Here is a 24,816-nt window from a genome sequence, read left to right on the forward strand (position 1 = left end):
TATTAAGATCATATTCCTTTTTCAACAGGTCTCACTGGTACCTTGCAGTCATTTGTTTCCCATGGTTGGAAGAAGCCACGTATGAAGATTTTTCACAGACACTATCCCAGCACTCTCAGGCTCAGCAGTCTCAACCTGACAAGAAAACAATAGGTGATAAACTTAATGTAGACGGTGTTTTTAATAATGATGGCAATGGTGAAATGATGATAGTAAACAGTATGAAGTTATTTCTTATTATTACATTTATTAGAAGAAATAATATCTGAATTTTCCTGATAGATAGATGCCCATACTCATTCATAGACAAAATGTAATTCTCAAGTTATTCTGTTACATCAGGTTTTAGCATAGCACTTTTTATAAAATAATCTTGCTAACATGACTAAGAATTCATGCCATGAATCTTCAGGCATAGCTTGAAATCTCCTCTTTTTCTTAATAGAAATTAACGCAGTTCTTGTTGACACTAGTAATTTGGCTAGGTAATATCAGGTGTCCTATAACTCTTCCATGATTTTTTTCTTATGTTACAACCCAGATCTTAAGTAAGCAAATCAGCCAATTTCTTTGAGGAAAAAAAATCAAAATTATATTTTATAGTTGTAGCCTAAGTAGCAAGCAGCATTGATATAGCCATTATCATTAATACTGGCCAAAACCTTTCTCTAGTGGGGTGAAAGAAAAGCTGGTAAAGCAGCTGATTATTTTCAATTTTGTCTAAGCCTGTGGTACTTCAAAGGTGTATTTACGCAACACTCTGCTCATAGGTTTAAAGAATTATTACTAGGCAAATTAACAATTCTTTGCTTTAAAACAGCAAGATTTTTCTTAGCAAACAGTCTTTCAAAATTGTTTCTTTACAGGAAACTGGCCGAACTAATTGGTGTTTAAAGTTTTGGCTCTGGGGTTTATATATTGTCTGATGACAGCCAAGCATTGTCAATTTTATCCACTGATGGAACTTTTTCATAACATTAATAATCATGAAAAAATTTAAGTAAATCCCGGGAATTTTTTTCCTTTAAACTACCATGTATGCAAATTACAATTTATGCTTGTATTAGACATAAAATAAACACATATAACTGCTTTGTTATTTCTAACTAGATAACGATCTGCATACTTCTTCAACACTGTCCTTGGGTACAGAGGATTCCCAAGTAAGTACGTTTTTTATAAATGTGAAGGAAGGAAAGCTCATGAATGTAACAGTTTTATCTGTGAAATATGGCATAACTAAGTGGGCTTGTGGTGGATGTTGATGGACCATGCTTTTTTTTGGCCACACCCATGGCATGCAGAGGTTCCTGGGCCAGGGATTTGACCTGAGCCACAGCAGTGACAATGTTGGACCCTTAACCCCTTGAGTCTCTAGCCAACTCGCAGTGGGCCATAATTAAATTGTCCTGTTTTATGATTCTTTGGTATATTTTAGTAGGAAAGAGAACTTAAATTATTCTTTTTGTGTATGTGTGTGTTTAAGGCTGCACCTGCAGGGTATGGACGTTCCCAGGCTAGGGGTCGAATTGGAGCTGCAACTACTGGCCTACACCACAGCCACAGCAACTTGGGATCCAAGCCGTGTCTGCAGACTACACCACGGCTTATGGCAATGCCACATCCTTAGCCCACTGAGAGAGGCCAGAGATCAAACCTGCATCCTTATGAATACTATTTGGGTTTGTTACCACGGAGCCATGATGGGAACTCCAAGAAATTATCATTCTTCTTGCATATGTTTAGCTTACTTTAACTCCCTAGGTTTGTTTATTTAATAGTTTATCTGATCATCTTGGTTGACTGCTTTTCCAATTTCTATGGAAAAATGTATTATGTCAGCTGTTTTTGCACTTAGAATAATTAATAACCTATGTTTTATATTCTACTTTCTAATATTGTAAATTGTTGGTAAAAATTTACCATTTAAAGTAGACACACAGTTAATCCATATGACTGCTTAGGCTAAGGTAACTGTATTAACTTTTCTTTATTGTTTTCCTTTTTTGGTTGTGCCCTCAGTATGTGGAAGTTCCATCCTGGGCCAGGGATCGAACCTATGCCACATCAGCAATCTGAGCTGCAGCAGTGACAATGCTGGATCCTTAACCCACTGAGTCACAAGAGAACTCCATGTTAACTTTTCTTTAAATGGACCGCCAAACTAATATTCATGGTCTAGATTTGGTGTTTTTATTGACCAAGGTAACTACCTCATTATTTTATACATACAGGTAGCAAAAGCCTCCCTGGCCTAGGCCTATGTCTTTACTGTCATTGATACAGGGTGGGCAGAAGGAAGGAGGTTTCTTTTTTCTGCTGTCCTAGTGGCAGAATGAGGGGGGGTTCCTTCTTCTTTATTTTTAATATTAAAGTATAGTTGATTTACAGTGTTAGGGCAATTTCTACTGTAAAGCAAAGCAACCCAGTCATATGTATATATGTTCTTCTTCTTTTATTTTCCATCGTGTTCTATCACAAGAGATTGGATATAGTTCCCTGTGCTATATAGTGGGACCTCATTTAGTATCCAGTCTAAATGTAACAGTTTGCATCTTCTAACCCCAAACCCCCAGTTCATCCCACTCTCTCTCCCTCTCCCTTCCCCTCGGCAACCACAAAGTCTGTTTTTCCATGTCTCTTGAGTCTGTTTCTGTTCTGTAGATAGGTTCATCTGTGCCACATTTTAGATTCCACATATTAGTGATATCATACGGTATTTGTCTTTCTCTTTCTGACTTACTTAAGTATAAAAACCTCTAGTTGCATTCATTTTGCTGCAAATGGCATTATTTTGTTCTTTTTTATGGCTGGGTAATATTCCATTGTGTATGTATACCACATCTTTTTTTTTTTTTTTTTTTCTTTCGTCTTTTTGCTATTTCTTGGGCTGCTCCTGCGGCATATGGAGGTTCCCAGGCTAGGGGTCGAATCGAAGCTGTTGCCACCAGCCTATGCCAGAGCCACAGCAATGCAGGATCTGAGCCGCATCTGCGACTTACACCACAGCTCACGGCAATGCTGGATCCTTAACCTGCAAGGATTAAGGATCAAACTGAGCAAGGCCAGGGATCAAACCTGCAACCTCATGGTTCCTAGTCGGATTCGTTAACCACTGAGCCACAACAGGAAATCCTATACCACATCTTCTTAATCCATTCATGTTGATGGACATTTAGGTTGATGGACCTTTAGGTTGTTCCCATGTATTGGCTATTGTGAACAGTGCTATTATAAACATAGGGGTGCATGTATCTTTTTGAATTACTGTTTTGTCTGGATATATGCTAGGAGTGGGATTGCTAGATCATATGGATATTCTATATTTAGTTTTCTGAGGAACTTCCATACCATTTTCCCTAGCGGCTGTATCATTTTACATTCCCACCAACATTGTAGGATGGTTCCCTTTTCTCCACACCCTCTCCAGCATTTGTTATTTGTAGATTTGTTAATGATGGTTATCCTGACTAGAGAGATTTGCATTTCTCTAATAATTAGTGAAGTTGAGCATTTTTTTCATGTGCCTATTAGCTATCCATATGTCCTCTTTGGAGAAATGTCTATTCAGGTCTTCTGCTCATTTTTCTTTCTGTCTTTTTAGGGCCACACCCACGGCATATGAAGGTTCCTGGGCTAGTTGTTGAATTGGAGCTGCAGCCACTGGCCTACACCACAGCCACACTAGGACTGAGCCACATCTGCAACCTATACCACAGTTCATGGCACTGCCGGATCCTTAACGCACTGAGCAAGGCCAGGGATTGAACCTCATGGGTGCTAGTCAGAGTCGTTTCTGCTAAGCCACGACAGGAACTTCTTCTGCTCATTTTTCATTTGAGTTGTTTGTAGGCATTCCTTCTTGCTTCTAGAACCAGGTTTCCCAAATTGGATTCCTTCAAATACTTGTGCAAAGTATAGTTTATGATAAAAAGGTTTCTAACATAGTTAAGTTGTGTAAACCCTGTGTCCTGTTCCTCTCCTAGAGAGTCAGTGTTATATTAGAATAATAAAGGTACTGAAGGGACTTCCTGTTGTGGCTCAGGGGAAACACATCCACACTGGTATCCACAAGGATGCAGGTTCAATCCCTGGCCTCGCTTAGTAGGTTGGGGATCCTGTGTTGCTGTAGCTAAATGATGTAGACGGCAGCAATAGCTCCTATTTGACCCCTAGCCTAGGAACTTCCATATGCCACAGGTGCGGCCCTAAAAAGCACAGACGCGGCTCAGATCCCGAGTTGCTGTGGCTCTGGTGTAGGCCAGGCAGCTATGTCTCCGATTCGACCCCTAGCCTGGGAACCTCTATATGCCGACGGAGCAGCCCTAGAAAAGGCAAAAAGACTCTTTGTTTAAAAAAAAAAAAAGGTACTGAGAAATTCTGCATATTAAAGAAAATTTCATTTCTTTGTTAAAAAAAAGGTACTGAGAAATTCTGCATATTAAAGAAAATTTCATTTCTTAATTCTTAACTTTATCAAAATTAATGAAATACCCCATCTTTTGTCTCTTAATACACAGTAGTACTCTGCTTCTTGTGATTAGGAGGGAAGAAATCTGTCTGCTGACATCAGATACTTAGTTAAGAGAATATCTTGTTTGGAATTCCCACTGTGGTGCAATGGGATTGGTGGTATCTTGGGAGCACTGGGGCACGGTTTCGATTCCTGGTACAGCACAGTGGATTAAGGAACCAGTGGTGCCGCAGCTGCGGCTTAGGTTGAAACTGTGGCTCAGCTCTGATCCCTGGCCTGGGAACTCCAAATGCTGCGGGGAAGCCAAAAAAAAGAAAAAAAAGGGAATGTCTTGTTCAGTTAACTTGTTTATCTTTGCTCAATTTGCCAACTCTGAATAGAAGTAATTCAGGTTCTAGGTTGTTTTTTAGGCCATGTTAGATCTCCATAACTTTTTGAGGCCACATGTAGAAGGATATAAATGACTGTTTTACTAGTAGAGGAAAATAAATCCTTTTTTTTTTTTTTTTTTTTTTTTTAAGGGCCAAACCTGCGGCATATGGAAGTTCCCAGGCTAGGGGTCAAGTTGGAGCTGTAGCTGCTGGCCTACGCCACAGGCACAGCAATGCCCGATTTGAACTGCATCTGCCACCTATGCCACAGCTCACGGCAAGGCAGGATCCTTAACCCACTGAGCGGGGCCAGGGACTGAACCTGCATCCTTATGGATACCAGTCAGGTTCCTCACCCCTGAGTCACAACAGGAATGCCAATAATTTTTTTTTTTTTTTTTTTTGTCTTTTGGCTGCACCTGTGGCATATGGAGGTTAGGAGTTAGGGGTCTAATTGGAGCTTTAGCTGCCAGCCTATGCCACAGCACAGCACCATGGGGTCTGAGCCGTGTCTGCATCCTACACCACAGCTCACAGCAACGCCAGATCCTTAATCCACTGGTAAAGGCCAGGGATTGAACCTGCGTCCTCTTGGATACTAGTCTGGTTTGTTAACCACTGAGCCACGACAGTAACTCCCAATAAATTTTTAAAAAGTGAAGTTCCTTCACTTCAGATCATGCAAACAGCTCTTATTTGAAATTTTAATGTCACAATTGTTTGAAACATTTAAAGAATAACTGAAAATTTATTCAAACTAACTTTAATTGTAAAGTCATAAAAATTCATGTTATTTCAGAGTCCTGAGATGAATGTGTCAGTACCAAAGAAAAGGTGTAAAAGGTAAGTACATGCTGTAATCATAGTTTTTTTTAAATATTTAGGTTTACTTCATATACAAACAAATACATCTTGATTTCTTACTTTGCTTTTCATAGGCCATGCATTCTCATACTAGACTCCTTGAAAGCTGCCTCTATACAAAATACAGTTCAGAATTTACGAGAGTAAGTAAATGACATTTTTACTAAAATCTCAATAATTTTAAGTTGCTTTAAGAATTACTGAAAAGGAGTTCCTGTTGTGATGAAGTGGAAACGAATCTGATTAGTATCTGTGGGTACAATCCCTGCCCTTGCTCAGTCGCTCAGTCACTCAGTGGGTCAGGGATCCAGCATTGCCGTGAGGTATGGTGTGCTGTGGTGTAGGTCACAGATGAGGTTTGGATCCCCCATTGCCGTGGCTATTGTGTGGGCTGGCAGCTGTAGCTTAGATTCGACCCCTAGCCTGGGAACTTCCATATGCCATGCATGCGGCCCAAAAGGCAAAAAAAGCAAAAAAAAAAAAAAAAAAAAAAAAGAGAATTACTGGAAAGGCTATGTCAGGAATTATACCATATTATATATTTAAATGATGCCTATAAATCTAATTAATAATAAATATTCTCATTATATATCAATATTCAAGTTTTAAAATATTTAGGATTATATCAAATGGAAATTTGGAATTTGTATTCATAATTGAACATAAAGCATAATTTTACAAAAGAGCATTGCAAATATTAGTGGTTATTGAAAGTAACACTTTAATATTTTTTGTATTTTTTTTAAGGGCCTCACCTGCTACGTATGGAAGTTCCTAGGCTAGGGGTAGATCTACCAAATCTACCTGGTGTGGCTCACACCAGTGCCACAGCAGCAGGGGATCTAAGCTGCCTCTGCAACCTACACCAAAGCTCATGGCAATGCTGGATCCTTGACCCACTAAGAGAGGCCAGGGATCAAACCTGTGTCCTCATGGATACTAGTTGAGTTCGCTATCACTGAGCTACGACAGGAACTTCTCAAAAGTAACAGTTTAAAAAATAACTTTCAGAGTGCCCTTCATGGCTCAGTGGTTAATGAATCTGACTAGTATCCATGAGGATGTGAGCTTGATCCCTGGCCTCACTCAGTGGATTAAGTATCTGGCATTGCCGTGAGCTGTGGTGTAGGTCGAAGATGCTGCTGGGATCCCATGTTGCTGTGCTGGGGTGTAGGCTGGCAGCTGTAACTTAGATTCAACCTGTAGCTTGCAAGCTTCCATATGCCGTTGGTGCGACCCTAAAAAGCATAAATAAATAAATAAATTAAAAATAAAATTAAAAAATAACTTTCACATTCTTATTTTGTCTGTGTGTATAAATTTTAAATTTACTATAGGATCTGAAAAAAAACTAGCAGCTAAAGTTTAAAAATAACTTGTAAGTTTACTTTGTAATATAAGTGACTTACGTATATGAGTTTATGAAAGTTGAGTTGTTGAAAATAGTCTAGCTTTTAAGCTTCAAACTCAGATGGTTTTCTTTAAAGTAGATCTTCTGAAGCCTCACATGTTACAATTTGTGCTAAGATTTAAGTCTTTGGAAATGTGGCTGGAGACAACATACTTGGCAGCAAATATTTTTTTCATCTTTGTACAAGTGTTGCATAATAGTGAATAAATATCTCCTTGAGTCACTCTACTTTTTGATGTTTTAAGGTATTTAGAGGTAGAGTGGGAAGTTAAACGAAAAACTCATCGTGAATTCAGCAAAACAAATATGGTGGACCTATGCCCTAAAGTTCCTAAACAAGATAATAGCAGTGATTGTGGAGTATATTTACTGCAATATGTGGAAAGCTTCTTTAAGGTATGTAAAGGTATAAATGTGTTTTATTCACAAATACCAGCATATAATTACAAATTTCTGGGCAAGCAAAGAAGCAGGAAAATATTACAGGAAATCAAGAAAGAAAAAAAGGGCATAGAACCACATATACACAAGATATTGCAGTTAGCAGATATGAACTTTAAAATGATTTGATAAATATGTTATAGGAAATAGTCAAAGATGAACAAAATGAAAATGCAATCTGCTAAAAAAAAAAGAAACAAACAAGTGGGCATTATAGAATTGAAAATGCATAATGATATATCTGAAATGAAGAACTTACTGAATGGGAGTTCCCATTCTGGCTCAGTGGAGGAAGAACCGGACATAGTGTCCATGAGTATGTGCATTCGATCCCTGGCCTCACTCACTGTGTTAAGGATCTGGCATTACTGCAGGCTGGATCCATAAGTTACAGATGTGGCTGGGATCTTGTACTGCTGTGGCTGTGGTGTAGGCTGGCAGCTGCCACTCCAATTTGACCCCTACCCTGGGAACTTCCATATACTGCAGGTGGGGCCCTAAAAGGGAAAAAAAAAAAAAAAAAACCCAGCAAAAAAAACCCTTACTGGCTGAATTTAATAGCAGACTGAATATAGCAGAAGACACAATTAGGAAACTTTGAAAAAAGGATGGTAGAAAGTATGTCACTGTAGCTCAGAGAGGAAGGAGAATGTAAAGAAGAGAACAGAGTAGAAGAGTCTAATTTAAATGAAATTGGAGTCCCAAAGGATGGGGGGGGGGAATAAGGTGCTTAAGCAGTTATAACTTTTTGTTTAATTGGAGGGATTGATTGAAGATGGTACACATGATGCCATTCAGCATGTTATGTTGTTTTTTTCTTTTCCTTTTTTATTCCATATTGGAACTTCATTATAGGGTGACAGTTCTGGCCTTCTACTCTTTCCAAAGAGATTTAATTTTGCTTTTAGGCTATCCAAAGTGCCTTACTGCATAACATATTCTGAGTCTGTTATATAATTATGCTTTATGTCGCCTCAGTCAGTAGAATATAATTCTGATATAGGTTGAAGTACCATTTAAGATTCCTGCGGGGAAAAACTCAAAAAACCAAACCTCAAGTTTCACAAATTTGTGCACTAGTATAACTTAGCATAGGGTGAGGAAAATATATTTCAGGTTGACCACTCAAAACCTGTGGTATTTTGTAACTTAACAAAAACTATATTGATTCTAATAAAAAATACTTACAGAGTTAAATCTTTACCAACGTTTGCTCCTAGGATCATGTTTAGTCCATCATATCAGCTGTAAATGCTGGGACTCTTAAATTCTTCTTACATCTGAATTGTGTGGTACCTGAATTATATTTCAATAAAGCTCTTATTTTAAAAAAGCAACCTTTCCATTTTTTAGTGTTTATTAAATAATTGCTATTTATTGAATTATTTATTGACTCTTATTCAATAAACATTACTATTAAGTATTATATATAACTTGATTTGCTGCAACACACAAAGAATTGAAGATACATTTTTTGTTTACCATAAAACAAAACAAAACAAAACAAAATGAAGGTTTTCTTTCTATACTTCTTAGAGGATACAAGAACTATAGGAAGATGAAGTGCGGGAATTTGCTGTTGAGTGAAGAGTTTTGAGGATGTGATTGGTAACAGGGTCTGAGGAAGGATTACATTGTCTCAGAAGAGTTCACACCAATTTAAGATGAGCTCTTCTATTACATTTGGCTGAAAGGATTTTGAGCTTCAGTGTTTCTGCTGAGAAACCTGCAGTGATGGCTTATCCATGGAGACATTGTTAGTGAGACATACTTTTCCTGTGCTGGGCTTGTTTTCACTCCCATTTTTTATAAAAATTAAATTTAAAAAAATTTGAATTATACTGCTAAAGTAATTGCATTGTTTCTTTTCTTTCACTAGGACCCCATTGTTAACTTTGAACTTCCAATTCATTTGGAGAAGTGGTTTCCTCGTCATGTAATAAAGACCAAACGGGAAGATATTCGAGAGCTCATTTTGAAACTTCATTTACAGCAACAGAAGGGCAGCAGTAGCTAGTTAATCTGTACAAACATGACCCAGATGTTCTATACGATTACTGGAAAGCTGCTTACCAGCATTTGTGTTAGCCAGCTCACAGAGAAGAAAATAACTTGCAGTAGTTTTATAAGTCATTGTACACTACTTAAAATATATAAGATATATTACTAGAATTGTTGGGAATCTCATAGAGTGGTAATGGGGGTGATACACTTATTAGATAGAAATTAAAATTTCTTAAATATTTGATATTTTTCTGATTAATATGCTTGGATTATGCAATAGCATATGTAATGTGGGAATGTTTTTGTAGATAATAAAACTATATGATCTGTACTTCCACATAACTGGGAGTTGAAGGGAGTTAGGTTCTCCCTGGTGCCAGCCCCAGTACTTGTCAAATTCGTTGACAAGTCACATTATATAGTAATTCTATTCTTTGCAGCTCAAGCATGCAGTATGAATACTGTGTATTTTTTTTTTAAAGAATTCAGTATCAAGGCTTCAGAAAATGCCATTTACGGCATCTGTTCTGTATAGTATAAGAGAAGGAAGACATAATGTTAGGAAGGTGATAAAAACTCAGTCTTTCTAAGCGCAACTTTTTTTTATCATTTGCTAAATGAAACCATTAATCTGTTCTAATTGTTATTTGTTTTCCATTTCTTTCAATGTCATATGGGGAGATCTGAGAATTTAGTTTATTCATTCAGAGTGAAATTTGGAGCAAAAAATTTAACTATTCAAAATAGGTTTTTAAAAATTGTGTATGTAGCTCAATAGTTTATTTGAGGTATAGCTATATAAATATTGACTCCTGACCTATTCTGACATCCCAGAATATATGTACACAGTTTCTGTAAGTAGAGAAGATAAAATTAGTGTCTTTATAACTTTAATTAAAAAAAGTCCTCAGAATCTTATTTATTAATGGTTAGGACTAAATATATAATTTTATAGCTCTGTTGTTTACCCAGTATTCATCTGCAAAAGCCAGATTGCTCTCATTGCTTTTATATTTTTAAATTGTAATTTTTAGAGATCTATAATCCCCATGGAGCATAAGTTTTTTTTTTTATTAAATGTTCAGGTAACAGTTCTGAATTGATGTGATGATGGTGGTATTATATATGATTAAACACTTCACAACCTTCTAATGTTATCAGGAATATTTTAAGGGGGTAACTATATTTTATTTTCTCAGATAAGAAAAATGTTTTTAAATAATATTTTAATCTTGTGTTTTAAAGCATCTCTTGGACATACACCATAACTGTACATAAAGCATTGAAGCAAAAGCAATTTAAGATGAAGCTAAAAGTCTGAACATTTTATTTTGAAATCATGTGACTTGAAGTTGTCAGTTAAGCCTTTAGCGTCCTTAAGTTTTTGTTAATCTTGTCACCATCTTTATATTGTTAAAGATGTTTGTCCTTTGGAGTTTTCCTGTAAAAATGGTTATAATTATGTTTCTTTCTTAATTTGTGTGTAGGGGGAGGGGACTTTTTTAGATGACTCTTCATGATTTTGTACATTTAATTTGGGGAAAGCAAGTATGTACTATAGCTTATTGTGACTTAAAACTTTTTTGTTTGTATATTTTTCAAAGATACCACTGTCCTTTATCATGTTTTGAAGATTGTTTAAAATTCATTTTCCTAAATTCTTGTGGAAATAATGCTTTGAGAATATCAACATTTTATATTAAACATATTTCCAATTCATTAAATTGAGGTGTACTTATTTCCTTAAGAAACGTGAGCCATGGGCTATTCTTAGGGATAAATTTTAAATCGTATGATACTCAGTACATGTCATATAATTGATGCTTAGATTAATTTTTCTTCCCGTTTTAATAGGCAAAATAGTTAATTTGATTGTCAGTTCAGGGAACATTATTTGGGCATTTACTACTAGCAGGCAGTATACTAGGTAGAAAAAAAAAAGAATGACAGTTTTTATTCCTAAGTCATTTATCGTCTAATGGGATAAATGGACATATGAACAGCTTTAATATTGCCTGTTAAAAACAATTATAAAGTTTTTTTGGGAGCAAAAGAGTCTTTTTAACCTAGCAGTGTGTGTCGGGGCAGGGGAGAGCTGGTGGAGGAGAGGTAGTAAGGGGGTTGCCAGTGGACAGGGAAAGCCTTCTTAGGGAAGATGATACTGTTTTTATTTCACAACTCTTGGGAGTCTTTTTAAAGTCAAAATCCAATTACCTAACTAGGATTTAGAAAAAATTTAATACCTTCTAAAATCAGCTTTTTTTTTTTTTTTTTTTTTTAATGTTGGGGGGAAATAGGTCTAGACTTACCAAACAGAGCCTATTCTAATCTGATTTTAATCTACTTTCTATCTTCATCTTTCCACTGTCACCTACCTTTTAGTCATAGAAAATTATTCATTTATGCTTTAATTATTTTTGGCTTAAGACTAAGCTTAAACCCTTTCTTAATAGGAAATTATCTTGGCTTTCTTTCAATACTAATTTTTTGGAAAAGTACTGAGCTAAAATATATGTGTTGTATCAGTTGTATTCAATATTTTTTATTGTGAAAGTGATCTCTAATTGTTGGTCTGGGAGAAATGTGAGTAGAAATGCATTCTCTGAGGGGTTCTTTTTGTTTGTTTTTTGCTTTCTTTTAGGGTCGAACCTGCAGCATGCAGAAGTTCCCAGGCTGGGGGTTGAACTGGAGTGGTAGCTGCTGGCCTACTCCACAGCCACAGCAATGCCAGATTGAGCCACATCTGCAACCTACACCACAGCTCACGGCAACTCAGGATCCTTAACCCATTTAGCGAGGGCAGGGATTGAACGTGCATCCGCATGATTACTATTCGGGTTCCTTACCTGCTGAGTCAAATGGGAACTCCTCTGAGGGCTTTCTTGACCAGAACTCTGTAAGACTCTTTTGGAAAACATGGGTCCCTGCTTCCCTCCATAGAGTCTCTTGTAACTACGCCTTTCCTTACGGAAATTTGGAAACTTTGCCAGGGACTGTTAAAAGGCATGGTTCTGTGGGTTTGAGGCTTCCTTATCCTGGTCAGTACCCACTCAGGTGGTCTCTTCTTTGAGAACTGAGTTTGTCTGTTTTGGGGACCAGAGAAATCTGGGTCAAGATTAGTTTAGGATTCTGAAGAGAAATGTGCTTTAGATCTTTACAAAACACTTCTTCCCCTGAGAGAACTTAAGAGGTATGTGCGTAAGATATAAATTCATTGCTATTTGATAGTAAATCCTAGCTTCCAAAGGATTTTGAGTAATTTAATTACTTTCTACTAGGCTTATTTGATAGAAACAACTGCCTTAACACGAAATTTTTACCTGGTCCCCCATTGTGGTAAAAAGTATCCTTTCTTGGTTAAGAGTTCCTCATGTAGATAAACTTACTGGGCCTCCTTTAATAGCAAATTAAGCAACAAAGTTATTGTCACATAGCTATCATCTATATTGTGTGCTTAGTATAAAATTGTGCCAGACAGTCTTCTAAGTGTTTCCTATGTATTAACCAATTTAATCCTCACAATACCTATATCATGAGTTAGCTTTACTAACATAGTAAGTTATTATAGTGAAAGATTTTCAAATTTTTTATCTAGGGAAATTTACAAGATAGCTTTTTTACAGAGCAAAACAGCTTTAAGAAAACTAATTTTGTCTTGTGTGTAGCTCCATATTTCTGACATAAGTATAGTCAGCGTGGGCATTTTATGCATACCAATCATAGGTTGTAGAAGAACTCGAAAACATGAATCTATCAGGTTTGACTAATAGAAAAATTGTAAAACTTAGTGAGTTATATGAGAAACATTGTTATTATTTTTTGAAACATTATTTTAAAGTGGACTGTTGTTAAAGGCAAGGAAAGTGTTAATGAAGAGCTTAGCTGTGTAGATTAGAATAAAGAAACTGTCTCTCCCCATCTGTCCTAATTAGTTTATCTCTCCTGCTTATATATATGGCATGGTGGTTATCTCAGAAAAGAAGTAAGAAGTACTTTGAAAGAACACCATTTTTATTTAGCTAATTTATAATGATTTTGAAATTGTCAATTCTTAAACTTTTTAAATGTTAGATCTTTTCTGTAACAATTGGTTACTAGAAATTTCAAGGCCTTGGATGCTCAATTAAGGATTTTGGCCTCTCCTCATTCTTTTGGTTTTGGCTCAAATGATTATGTTTCCTCATTTGGGGAAGATTTTTCTGGGTATTTTCATATTTGTCCTGATAGGAAGAAACCTTTCATCATTAACAGGTATTTAAAAATCTACATTATTTTAAAACTTTCTTTGTATCTATAGTATATTCGCTCTAAAAATAACTACTTGATATATCTGCTGTAAGAAGTTGAATCAAATATTACTCTATTAAGTCTTTGATATTGCTTCATTTAAACCATATGATATTCTCTCCCAGTAATTTTGCCTTTCCTCCTTATTAGTAATTCCTGGTTCAAACCTTACTTCCTCTTATTTCTTGTGTTGAAATTGGATGTATTTGATTTTAGCAACTAACAATCTTGAAATAAAGGAGTAGGAATTAAATGGAGAGAAGATTGAATTCTTTGCTCCTCTCCTCCTTAAGCACACATGTCTATAATTTGAGCACTGATTTCAAAATCCAAATGTAGCAGAAATGTTTTTATTTTTTACCTTTCATTCTGTATCTTCATTCATCATCAGAAGCTTTGTTAATGCTTTCACTCTGTAGCACAAACCTATTTTTCTTTGGAAGCAAGCCAAGAGCCCAAAAGTGCAGTTTCTTTTCTCCTCACTGACTCAGACGCCACAGACTATTTATCTACTGAAAAGAAACAACTTATGGACCACAGAGAAACTGAGAGACAGTGGTTGCTCAGAAGAAGGCGATCTACTCTATTTCCTAACGGTGTGAAAACCTGCGCAGATGAAAGTGTTACAGAGGCGGTGGCAAACCATGTGAAATATTTTAAAGTCCGAGGTAAGCAAACATTTAAATGCTTGGGCTCCATGATGAAATTCAAACAATTCTAAAACAATGGTTGTGTTTCATTATAATTCAAACTTTGTTATACTTTGGACAGAAACTGAGACAAATACTATCTTTCTATTAGCCATGGAAAAAGGACTTGCTGAAAGTATAGTATTTATATAGCTTCAGAGGAAAGTCTACATTATTTTAGGAGAAGAAATTGTTTAAAATCTTTTGAGCACTTCAAAAGTACCAGTTTTTGTTACTGGGTAAATTAATTGTAATTTTTACTTCTGCCTATAATAGTTTGTCTAAATATAACTGCAATATATTTACAAAGATATACTTACCTATTTGGCTAATTGGTTATTTTGTATACATGGAGATATGAACAGTTTCTCTATTTTATAGTTTAGTCTTTCTGCAGTTTATGTGGATTACTCTGTAGTTGGTACACACAAAACTTTTTACATCTAAAATGGTAACACTTCTCACAGTGGACCCTAGAGCAACAAAGCTAGGATCTTATTTTAGTTCCCAGGCTAGGAGTTGAATTGAAGCTGTAGCTACTGGCCTTAATTACATTACAGCCACAGCGGGGCTGGATCCGTGTTGTGTCTGCGACCTACACCATAGCTCATGGCAACGCCAGATTCTTAACCCATTGAGGGGGGCCAGGAATCAAACCTTCATCCTAATGGATACTGGTCAGGTTTGTAACCTGCCAGCCACAATGGGAAGTCCCTACTTTATTTCTAATTAAACAGTGTTACCTTGATCTCCTACCTCTTTATTCTGTTAAAGAGCCGCGTCTAGGACCTACACCACAGCTCACGGCAATGCTAGATCCTTAACCAACTGAGCAAGGCCAGGGATTGAACCCGCAACCTCATGGTTCCTAGTCGGATTCATTAACCACTGCGCCACAATGGGAACTCCAATCAACTACAATTTTTAAAAAAGAAGCAAACAAAAAGAAAAATAAAGCATTCCTTGAATAATTGACTTTAAGATATAGTTGCTATAAATGGGATCATTGGAAAGGGACCTCATAAAGCTAAAAGGGTTGGCACAGCACATCAAGATTATAACAATGTTGACATAGCTGTTACTGTCATGGTAAAGAGTAAGTATTTGTTATGCTTTTAAAAATTAGGAAAAATGAGCATTCAACATGGGTCTTGATTTTGAAGAGATTTGAAGGAGTTACTTGCATTGTGTCCTTAGAACCCATTATTTGGAGACTAGAGGGAGTGATCCACTCACTCACTGTCCAACCAAGGATCTTAGCTCTTTCCACCAAGTTAATTCAGTCTAATGATTTACCCTGTTTTTCCTTCATAGAAAATTGGTATCAATTGCTAGTTAGTATAACAAATTTGAAAAATCTCTCCATTTAAGCAGGAAGCAAATGCATTTAACTCAATGATTGGTAAAACTAAACAGATATTCAGGGTATTTGAAAGTAGAAGATAATTAATAGTATATTCCCTTAAAAATTATATTTTTAGTTGGACCTTTTAAAATAAAGCTCTATTAAAGTATACTTTGATAGATTATAAAGTGCACATATTTATATAATTTGATTTGTTTTGACAAATGTATTTATCCTGAAAATTATTACTGTAATTAAGATAAGGAATTTATCAACTGCCTCCAAACATTTTCTCATGTGCCTTTGTAATTCCTTCCTCCCTCAGCACCTCCCTTGACCCCAGCACTGAAGTAACTACTAATCTGCTTTCTATCACTACATATTGTTTGCATTTTATATGCTTTTGTATATGAATCTATTCCTCCTATGTACTTTTTTTTTTTTTTTATCTAGCTTCTTTAACTCAGTTTAACTGCTTTGAGACTCATCCATGATTTTTTGTGTATTAATAGTTTGTTACCCTTTACTGGTGAGTATTTTTCCATTTTATGGATATAGTACATTTTAGGATATTTGGGTGGTTTTCAGTTATTGGTGATTACAAAGAAAGCTGTCATGAACATTTGTGTACAAGTTTTTATGTGGACATATGCTTTCTATTTAGACTAGAATGACTGGGTCACATGATAGCTCTATATTTCACTTTTTAAGAAATTGATAACTATTTTCAAATGTAGTTATACCACTAGCAATATATTGGGATTCTGGTTTCTCCACATATGTGCAACACATGGTGTAGTCAGTCTTTTTTAACTGTAACCATACTAGTGGATATAAAGTGCTATCTTGTGGTATTAACTTGCATTTTCTTGATGGCTAATCATGTTGAGCACTTTTTCATGTTCTCATTTGACATTTTGTATATCTTTTTTGGTAAAGAGTCTGTTCAAATATTTTGCTCATTAAAAAAAAATGGATTGTTTGTTCTATTATTGAGTTGTAAGAGTTCTTTATGTATTCCAAGTACAAGTTCTTTGGCAGATATGTGTTTTGATGCATTTTCTCCCAATGTGTGGTTTATCTTTTTATTTTCTTAACAATGTCTTTTGAGGAAGAGAAGTTTTAAATTTTGATACAGTCCAGTTTATCAGGTTTTTGTGTGTGTGTGTGTCATGCTTTTTGGCCTTAGATCTAAGTTTACTTAGCTTAATTTTTAGGTTTTACATTCAAGTCTATGATCTACTTTGTGAGTTAATTTTTGTGTATGATGAATATGGATCAAAGTTAATTTTTTTGCATTTGCATAGCCAGTCATTTTAGCATTATTTATTTAAAATATTATCCTGGAGTTCCTGTCGTGGCGTAGTGGTTAATGAATCCGACTAGGAACCATGAGGTTGCGGGTTCGGTCCCTGCCCTTGCTCAGTGGGTTAACGATCTGGTGTTGCCGTGAGCTGTGGTGTAGGTTGCAGACGCAGCTCGGATCCTGCGTTGCTGTGGCTCTGGCGTAGGCCGGTGGCTACAGCTCTGATTCAACCCCTAGCCTGGGAACCTCCATATGCCGTGGGAGCGGCCCAAGAAATAGCAAAAAGACAAAAAAAAAAAAAAAAAATTATCTTTTCTTGCCTTTGTGATTTTGTTGAAAATCAGTCTTCTGAATATGATGGGTCTATTTCTTCACTCTTCATTCTCTTACACTGATTTATTTGTCTGTTTTTATGCCAATATCTTACTGTCTTGATTACTGTAAGTTTATAATGTCTTTGAATCAGATGGTGTAAGTTCTTCAACTTTGTACTTCTTTTTCAAATTTGTTTGGTTATGATAGGTCCTTTGTCTTCCAAATAAATATTATAATCAAATTGCCAGTATCTACACAAAAGTCAACTGGGAATTTGATTGGGATTGTATTGAATCTTTTAATAACTTTTGGAAGAATTGTCGTCTTCTTACCAATATTGAGTCTTTTGATCTATGGATATAATACTTCCATTTATTTAGATCTTCAGTTTCTCTGAGTAAGTGTTTTACTAATTTCCAATATACAGGTCTTATACATCTTTTTATGAGGTTTATTTTACTTTTTTCATGTTACTATTAACAGTATTTTAAAAAATTTGGTCCTCGCTAGTATGTAGACATATAACCAGTTTATGTATATTGATGTTTTATCTATAACTTTGTTAAACTCACTTGTTAGTTCTAGTAGCTTTTTCCTATATTACTTTGAGTTTTCTATATAGGTGATGTTTTCATCTGCAAATAAAGATATAGTTTTACTTCATATCTTCCAATTTGTTTACCTTTTGTTTATTTTTCTTGCTTTATTGCATCAAATTGACCATTCCACATGCTTTGGGCTCCACAATTCTAAAAGGAAACTGTATTACCCTAAAAAAAGACTTTGCTCCATTCTGGATTTCTGTGTACTAGCTAAAATGCACAGCCTGAGCCCTAGTAACAGGATTAAAGACAGATTAAATACTGGCATTTCCTTCTTCAGAACGTTGTCATTACATTTACCCTTCCACCGCCAGTTTCCAGGGCAGGTTTTCTTTGTCAGAAGAGGGGCATGTGTAGATTAGTTATGCTCTCAAAAATATGAAGTTATCTCCAGCAACAGCTAAAGACTACTTGAAAATTGTTTGGTGAGAATAAGACTTCTTAATAGACCAGATAGTGAAGTACATGGTGTTTGTCTGTGCAGTGTTGCCTTCCTTACTACCTCTCTCCAAGGAATCATGCTGATTTTGCTCTCCTCCCTACTGTCTGCACTGTCCTATCTAGGCTTCTCTGCTCTGGGCTGCATAAATGCTCCAGACGTCCCCTCAGTTTTTCTCCTTTATCAGAACGTAAATGTTCTGAATTCTGTTATACCAAGTTAGTTAATTGGACCTTCTTGTCAGATAGCTCTCAACTGAAAAACCACTGGATAAATTAAGGATGTGCAGTTGATCCTTGAACAACACAGTTTTGAACTGTGCGGTCCACTGATACTTGAATTTTTTTCAGTAAATATATACTATGATCTTATATAACCCAGGGTTGATTGAATGTGTGGGTGTGGATGCATAGATAAGGAGGGCTGACTGTAAAGTTATATGTGAATTGACTCTGCCAAGGTTTTGTGCCACTAGCCCCCACATTATTCAAGGGTCAACTATATTACCTTTCTGGAGGGAATTTCATTTTTTCACAGTTTTATTAAGATGTAATTAACATACTATGTAATTAATATATTTAAAGTATAGAATTCAGTGATTTCCCAGTATATTCACAGAAATGAATACTGTTAAAAGTAAATTCTGTTAAAAGTAATTTCTTAAATTGTTCATCCTTTAGCTATCACTTTTTTAATCACTCTATCTATCCTATCCCTCTCTCTAGGCCTAAGCAACCACTAATCTACTTTCTGTCTCTAAAATTGCCTATCTTGGATATGTCATATGAATGTGATAATATGTCATCTTTTGTGACTGGCTCCTTTTACTTAGCATTTACTTTGTTTTCAAAGTTCATCTATGTTGTAGCATATATCAGTAGTTTATTCTTTCTTTATGGCCAATTAATAATATTGTATGGATTTACTGCTTTAGTTTATCCATTCATCAGATGATGGGTATTTGGGTTGTTTTCATTTCTTTTGGGTATATATCTAGGAGTAGAATTCCTTGGTCTTGTGTTTAACTATATAAGGAACTGCCAGATTGTTTTCCAATGTAACTGTATTATTCCCACCAAAGTATATGAAGGTCTGATTTCTCTACATCTTTGCCAGCACTATAATTTTCTTTAAAAAAATTAATAAGTGTGAAGTGGTGTCTTGTGGTTTTGGTTTTCATTTCTGTAATGACTAATAATGTTGAATATATTTTTATACGTTTCTTGATCATTTGAATATTTCTTTTAAAGAATGTCTTCAAATCTTTTTTTTTTTTCCCTTGTCTTTTATCTTTTTAGACAGAGCATATGGAGGTTCCCAGGTGAATCTGAGCTGTAGCTGCTGGCCTACACCACAGTCACAGCAAGGTGGGATCCGAGCCGTGTCTGCGACCTATACCACAGTTCACAGCAACTCCGGATCCTCAACCTACTGAGCAGGGCCAGGGATTGAACCCACGTCCTCATGGATACTAGTCGGGTTTGTTAACCACTGAGCCATGACAGGAACTCCTCTTCAAATCTTTTGCCTTTAAAAAAATTAGATTATTTATGTTTTTTTTTTAACTGAGTTGTAGACATTCTTTATATATTCTTGATACAAGTCCCTTAACAGGCAAATGATTTTAAAGTATTTTCATTTTCTTTTATAGTGTCTTTGATGCACAAAAATTGTTGATTTTGATGAAGTCCATCTTATCTATTTGTTCTTTCAAACTGTTTAGGCTATTCTATAGCCCTTGCAATTTCATATGAATTTTAGAATTAGCTTGTTAATTTCAATAAAGAAGTCAGCCAGTGTTCTGATGAGATTGCATTGAGTCTGCAGATCATTTTGAAGCTATAGTTAGCCCTCTTTATCTATGGGGCTTTGCAACTACAGATTCAACTGACCATAGATTGAAAACACTTGGAAAAAAAAAAAAAAAAACTCCAGAAAGTTCCAAAAAGCAAAACTTGAATTTGCTATGTGCTGGCAACTGTTTACATAGCACTTAACATTGTATTGGGTATTACGAAAAATCTAGAGATGAGTTAAAGCATATGGGAGGATGTGCACAAGGTTGCATTCAAATACTATGCCATTTTCTATAAGGAACTTGAGTATCTGAGGATTTTGGTATGTGCAGTGGGTGGGGGATGACCTTGAAACCAGTCTCCAGGGAGAAACAGAGGGATAAGCCTGAGGCCATCTTAACAATGTTACATCTTCCAGTTCATGAACATGGAACGTTTTACCATTTATTTGGGTCTTCTTTAATTCTTTTCAGTGATGGTTTTTGATTTGCAGAGTGTAAGTTTTGTACTTTGCTCAGTTTATTCCTAAGTATTTTATTCTTTTTAGTGCTTTTACAAATGGAATTATTTTCTTAGGTACATTTTTGATGTGTTCATTGCTAGGGTGTAGACACACAACTGATTTTTATATATTGATCTTGTATCTTGACACCTTGCTAAACTTGTTTATTAGTTCTCTTAGGTTTTAAGTGGATTTCTTAGGAGATGAGGGACATTCCCCAAAGCATAATTTGTAGGAGACAGCTTATGCTTTTCTTCTGTGAATTCATGACAGAAGCCAAGAGAAGACCTGCTGTGAAATCTGGTGTGATTTCTATGCTTGAGGATGCTCACCTACATTTTTCCTCACACAATAATATAGTTCCAAGATTTTATGAAATTTTATGATTTAATAAAGTAATTGAAATAGTTTAATTCTCATCTTTTTAATTAATAGATTTTATTTTTTGCAGAAGCTTTAGTTTTATGGAAAAATTGAGCAGAAAAATCAAGGAAGTTGCCTATGCTGCCTCCCTTCTCCATGCACACATTTCTCCCTCTTATCAGCATCTTGTGCTGGTGTGGTACATTTGTTACAATTGATGAGTCAATATTGATACATTATTCTTAACTAAAGCTCATAATTTATATTAGGTTTCACTCATTCTGTTGAATATTCTATGGATTTTGACAAATGTACAATGACGTGTATCCACTATTGCAGATTTATTATACAGAGTAGTTTCACTGCCCTAAAACCCATTGTTCTCCACCTGCTTTATCTTTCTCTCCCCTCAACCTCTGCCAACCACTGATTTTTTTTTTAATTTAAAAAAAATTTTATTTTTACAGTTTATTTGGTTTTGCTTTTTCCAAAATATCATATCTTTGGAACCATATAGTATGTAGCTTTTTAAAGATTGACTTCTTTTACCTAGCAATATTCATTTAAATCTTTTCCATTGTCTTTTAATGGCTTGAAACCTCATTTCTTTTAATCACTGAATTATAATTCCATCATATGGAGTTATTATGGGTTTTTTATCCATTCACCTATTGAAGGGGCCTCAATATCAGCTCTGCTTTGGTAAGGCATAAATGTGGATTTTTTGTTTTGAGAAATGTGAAAAAATATGGATTTTTTTTGTTTTAAGAAATGTGAAAATAAAAACCAAAAAAACACCTTCCTATTAGGTGTTGAATCAGTTCCCTTTGCAAGGGAAAGGCATGGAGAATACAAATTCTCTTCAGAACTGAAAGGTTTAAATGGAGCATAGAGAAGGGCTTCTCCGAAGTCTAACAACCCTGTGATCATTGTGAAAACCCCAGAGTGCTTTCCAGAAAATTTCCTCTCTCTTTATTTTTCAGTATGTCAGGAAGCTGTCTGGGAAGCCTTCAGGACTTTCTGGGATCGACTTCCTGGGCGTGAGGAGTATCATTACTGGATGAATTTGTGTGAGGATGGAATCACAACCATATTTGAAATGGGCACACATTTTAGTCAGTCTGTGGAACACAGAAGCTTAATTATGAAGGTAAGTGTAATAACAAGGGAAGAAATTGCTGGACTATTCTAGGAGTGTGCCTAAAGGAAGAAAGAACAAATGCCAAATACCTGCATTACTCCTTTTTTTTTTTCATTCTGTTTTTTTGTTTATTTCATTATTTTTTTTATATAATAATTTTTTGTCATTATATCTGGTTTACAACGTTCTGTCAATTTTCCACTGTACAGCATGGTGACCCAGTTACACATACATGTGTAGATTCTTTTTTCTCACACTATCATGCTCCATCATAAGTGACTAGATATAGTTTCCAGTGCTACACAGCAGGATCTCATTGGTTATCCATTCCAAAGGCAATAATAGTCTGCATCTGTTAACCCCAAGTTCCCAATCCATCTCGCTCCCTCCCCCTCCCCCTTGGCAACCACGAGTCTATTCTCCAAGTCCATGATTTTCCTTTCTGTGGAAAGGTTCATTTGTGCCATATATTAGATTCCAGATGTAAGTGATATTACCTTACTCTTTTTTGTTGAATTAGGCTATTCAAGTACCCTGCCATAGGGTGGCTTGTCTTTGTATCTACTCTGGCCATTAAAATAAGCATAATTAAATTAGGAGGATGGGACTAAGAGATGCACACTGCCGTATATAAAATAGGTAAACAACAGGATTTTACTATATAGCACAGGGAACTGTATTCAATATTTTTGAAATAAAATAGAAAATAATCCAAAAAATATAGATAAGTACATATATATGTGTATAACCGACTCACTTTGCTGTACACTTAAAACTAACCCAATATTATAAATCAACTCTACTTCAATAAAAGTAGTCATTTTTAACAAGTACTGTTAACCCAGCAAAAGCCTTAGCCTTGCTTAAAAATGTAAAGATTTGGAGATAAGGCCCAGCAAGGATTTGGGCTAAGAATGTAAAACTTTAAGAGGTAGACATTCTTGTCAGAATTTTCTGTGTTATCAATTCAGCATGGTGCTAATGACCCTAATTGAAATAGAGACTGTATGTCATTGAATAAATGTTTAGTATAAATATTCTTTTTTGTTTGTTTGTTTGTTTGTTTGTTTTTTAGGGCTGCACTCGTGGCATACAGAGGTTCGCAGGCTAGGGGTCCAACTGAAGCTGCAGCTGCCAGCCTATGCCACAGCCACAGCAATGCAGGATCCGAGCTGTGTCTCTGACCCACACTACAGCTCACAGCAATGCGGGATCCTTAACCCACTGAGTGAGGCCGGGGATCCAACCCCCATCCTCATGGATCCTAGTCGGGTTCGTTAACCACTGGGCCGCAAAGAGAACTCCAGCATAAATATTTTAAATAATGAATTTGCTTCCTTGTTTTCTATTTAGTTTATTCTTAGCGAAGGATAAATAACCACGCATATAGACAAGTTACCTGCCCTTCTTCCCTTTTCATGTAGCATGCATGTGTTCATGACAAGAGAATGAAACTGTTGAGATGCATGTGGTAGATTGCTCATGCTGTGCGATAGGCCTCTTACAGCCTTCTTCCTTTTGTTCAAGTCCTACGTGAGCTCAGCTCAGATGTGACCTCCTTCATGAAGAACCAACCCCTAGCATGGCAAATTTAGCTTCCGTAATTGTTTGGACTCTCTAATTCTTTATTCATTCTTTAATGTTGTACTTCTTACATTTTATTATTATTAGTTGTATATTAGTTGTATATGTATATGTGGGCCAATATACCAGAAAAGTAGACCAGAATTGACAGGAGATCAGATTGGAAAGGTGGATAACTTAATAGTTTGGTTATAACTCTGTAGTTGATAGGAAACCATTGAAGTGTTGTTAATTAGGTGAGTCCTAGAGGCTGATTGGATGTTTTGAATTACAGAATAGCTGCTATGGTTTCTACACATCAGGTGTTAGATTAGAGGGGATGAGACTATAACAGAGAGTCCAATCACTACTCCAGGCCTTAGGGGATGAGGGTCCCAGCTAGACCATGAGATAGAGAAAGGGGCCTAGGGTATCTGAGCAGGAGAAAAGATTAGTAGGGCTCTCTGGTGGATTGGGTGGGAGTGGGATAGGATGAAGGAATGGCCCAGGAAGCCTCCCAGTTCTTAGCTTGGATGACTTCCACGGAGAACTCAGGCAGAGGAGCAGCTTGTGAATGTTGAGGGGGAGATTGAGTTTGCCTTTTAACGTGTTGTTCTGAGCCATCTGTGAAATGTGAATTGCTTGGCATTTGGGTATGAAGCCAAGAAGAATGGTCTGGATTATAAATAGGGCTATAGAAATCACCAGCCTGAGGTAATAATTGAAGTCATAAGTGTGGCAGAGATTATTCTAGGAGTCTGCAGAGCTAGAGGAGCAGTGAGTTCTTTATAAATATTTTTAGAGTTATTTAGAGTAATAGTGTCTCCATTTTACAAATGAGGAAATTGAGACCCAGCACCAGAGAGATTTTTGGGATTTGCCTCCATAGCCGAGAAAGAGAAA

General features: G+C 36.0%; 2 protein-coding genes across 32 annotated transcripts in view; both read left to right on the plus strand.

Annotated features, from left to right (window-relative positions):
- The window catches only part of SENP7 (SUMO specific peptidase 7), a 168,795-nt gene extending 157,506 nt beyond the window's left edge, over window positions 1-11,289 (plus strand). For 26 of the 28 annotated variants that reach the window (XR_014824931.1, XR_014824934.1, XR_014824937.1 and 23 more), the window contains 6 exons: window positions 29-153; window positions 1,111-1,163; window positions 5,645-5,688; window positions 5,784-5,852; window positions 7,366-7,516; window positions 9,441-11,289. Coding sequence is in view for 17 of the 28 variants with exons in the window: in XM_084991521.1 (XP_084847647.1) it covers window positions 29-153; window positions 1,111-1,163; window positions 5,645-5,688; window positions 5,784-5,852; window positions 7,366-7,516; window positions 9,441-9,578 (580 nt within the window). In the remaining 11 variants the exon portion in view is untranslated. Of the gene's footprint in view, window positions 1-28; window positions 154-1,110; window positions 2,899-4,293; window positions 4,483-5,644; window positions 5,689-5,783; window positions 5,853-7,365; window positions 7,517-9,440 lie in introns of those variants that run through there. The other 2 variants (XR_014824928.1, XR_014824929.1) reach the window with 2 other exon arrangements.
- Window positions 11,290-13,538: 2,249 nt separating this feature from the next.
- IMPG2 (interphotoreceptor matrix proteoglycan 2) overlaps window positions 13,539-24,816 on the plus strand; it is a 90,141-nt gene continuing 78,863 nt past the window's right edge. The window contains exons 1-3 of one of the 4 annotated variants that reach the window (XM_084991516.1): window positions 13,539-13,816; window positions 14,272-14,520; window positions 22,193-22,359. In XM_084991516.1, coding sequence (XP_084847642.1) covers window positions 13,732-13,816; window positions 14,272-14,520; window positions 22,193-22,359 — 501 coding nt within the window. In that variant the 5' untranslated portion in view covers window positions 13,539-13,731. The remainder of the gene's footprint in view (window positions 13,817-14,271; window positions 14,521-22,192; window positions 22,360-24,816) is intronic. The other 3 variants (XM_084991517.1, XM_084991515.1, XM_021070502.2) reach the window with 3 other exon arrangements.

This window comes from Sus scrofa, chromosome 13, assembly GCF_054392235.1.
Source record: "Sus scrofa isolate SSC_HxYL_T2T_F1_AM1 chromosome 13, Sscrofa_HxYL_maternal_Yorkshire_Landrace_v2.0, whole genome shotgun sequence".
In the NCBI taxonomy this organism is placed as follows: Eukaryota; Metazoa; Chordata; class Mammalia; order Artiodactyla; family Suidae; genus Sus; species Sus scrofa.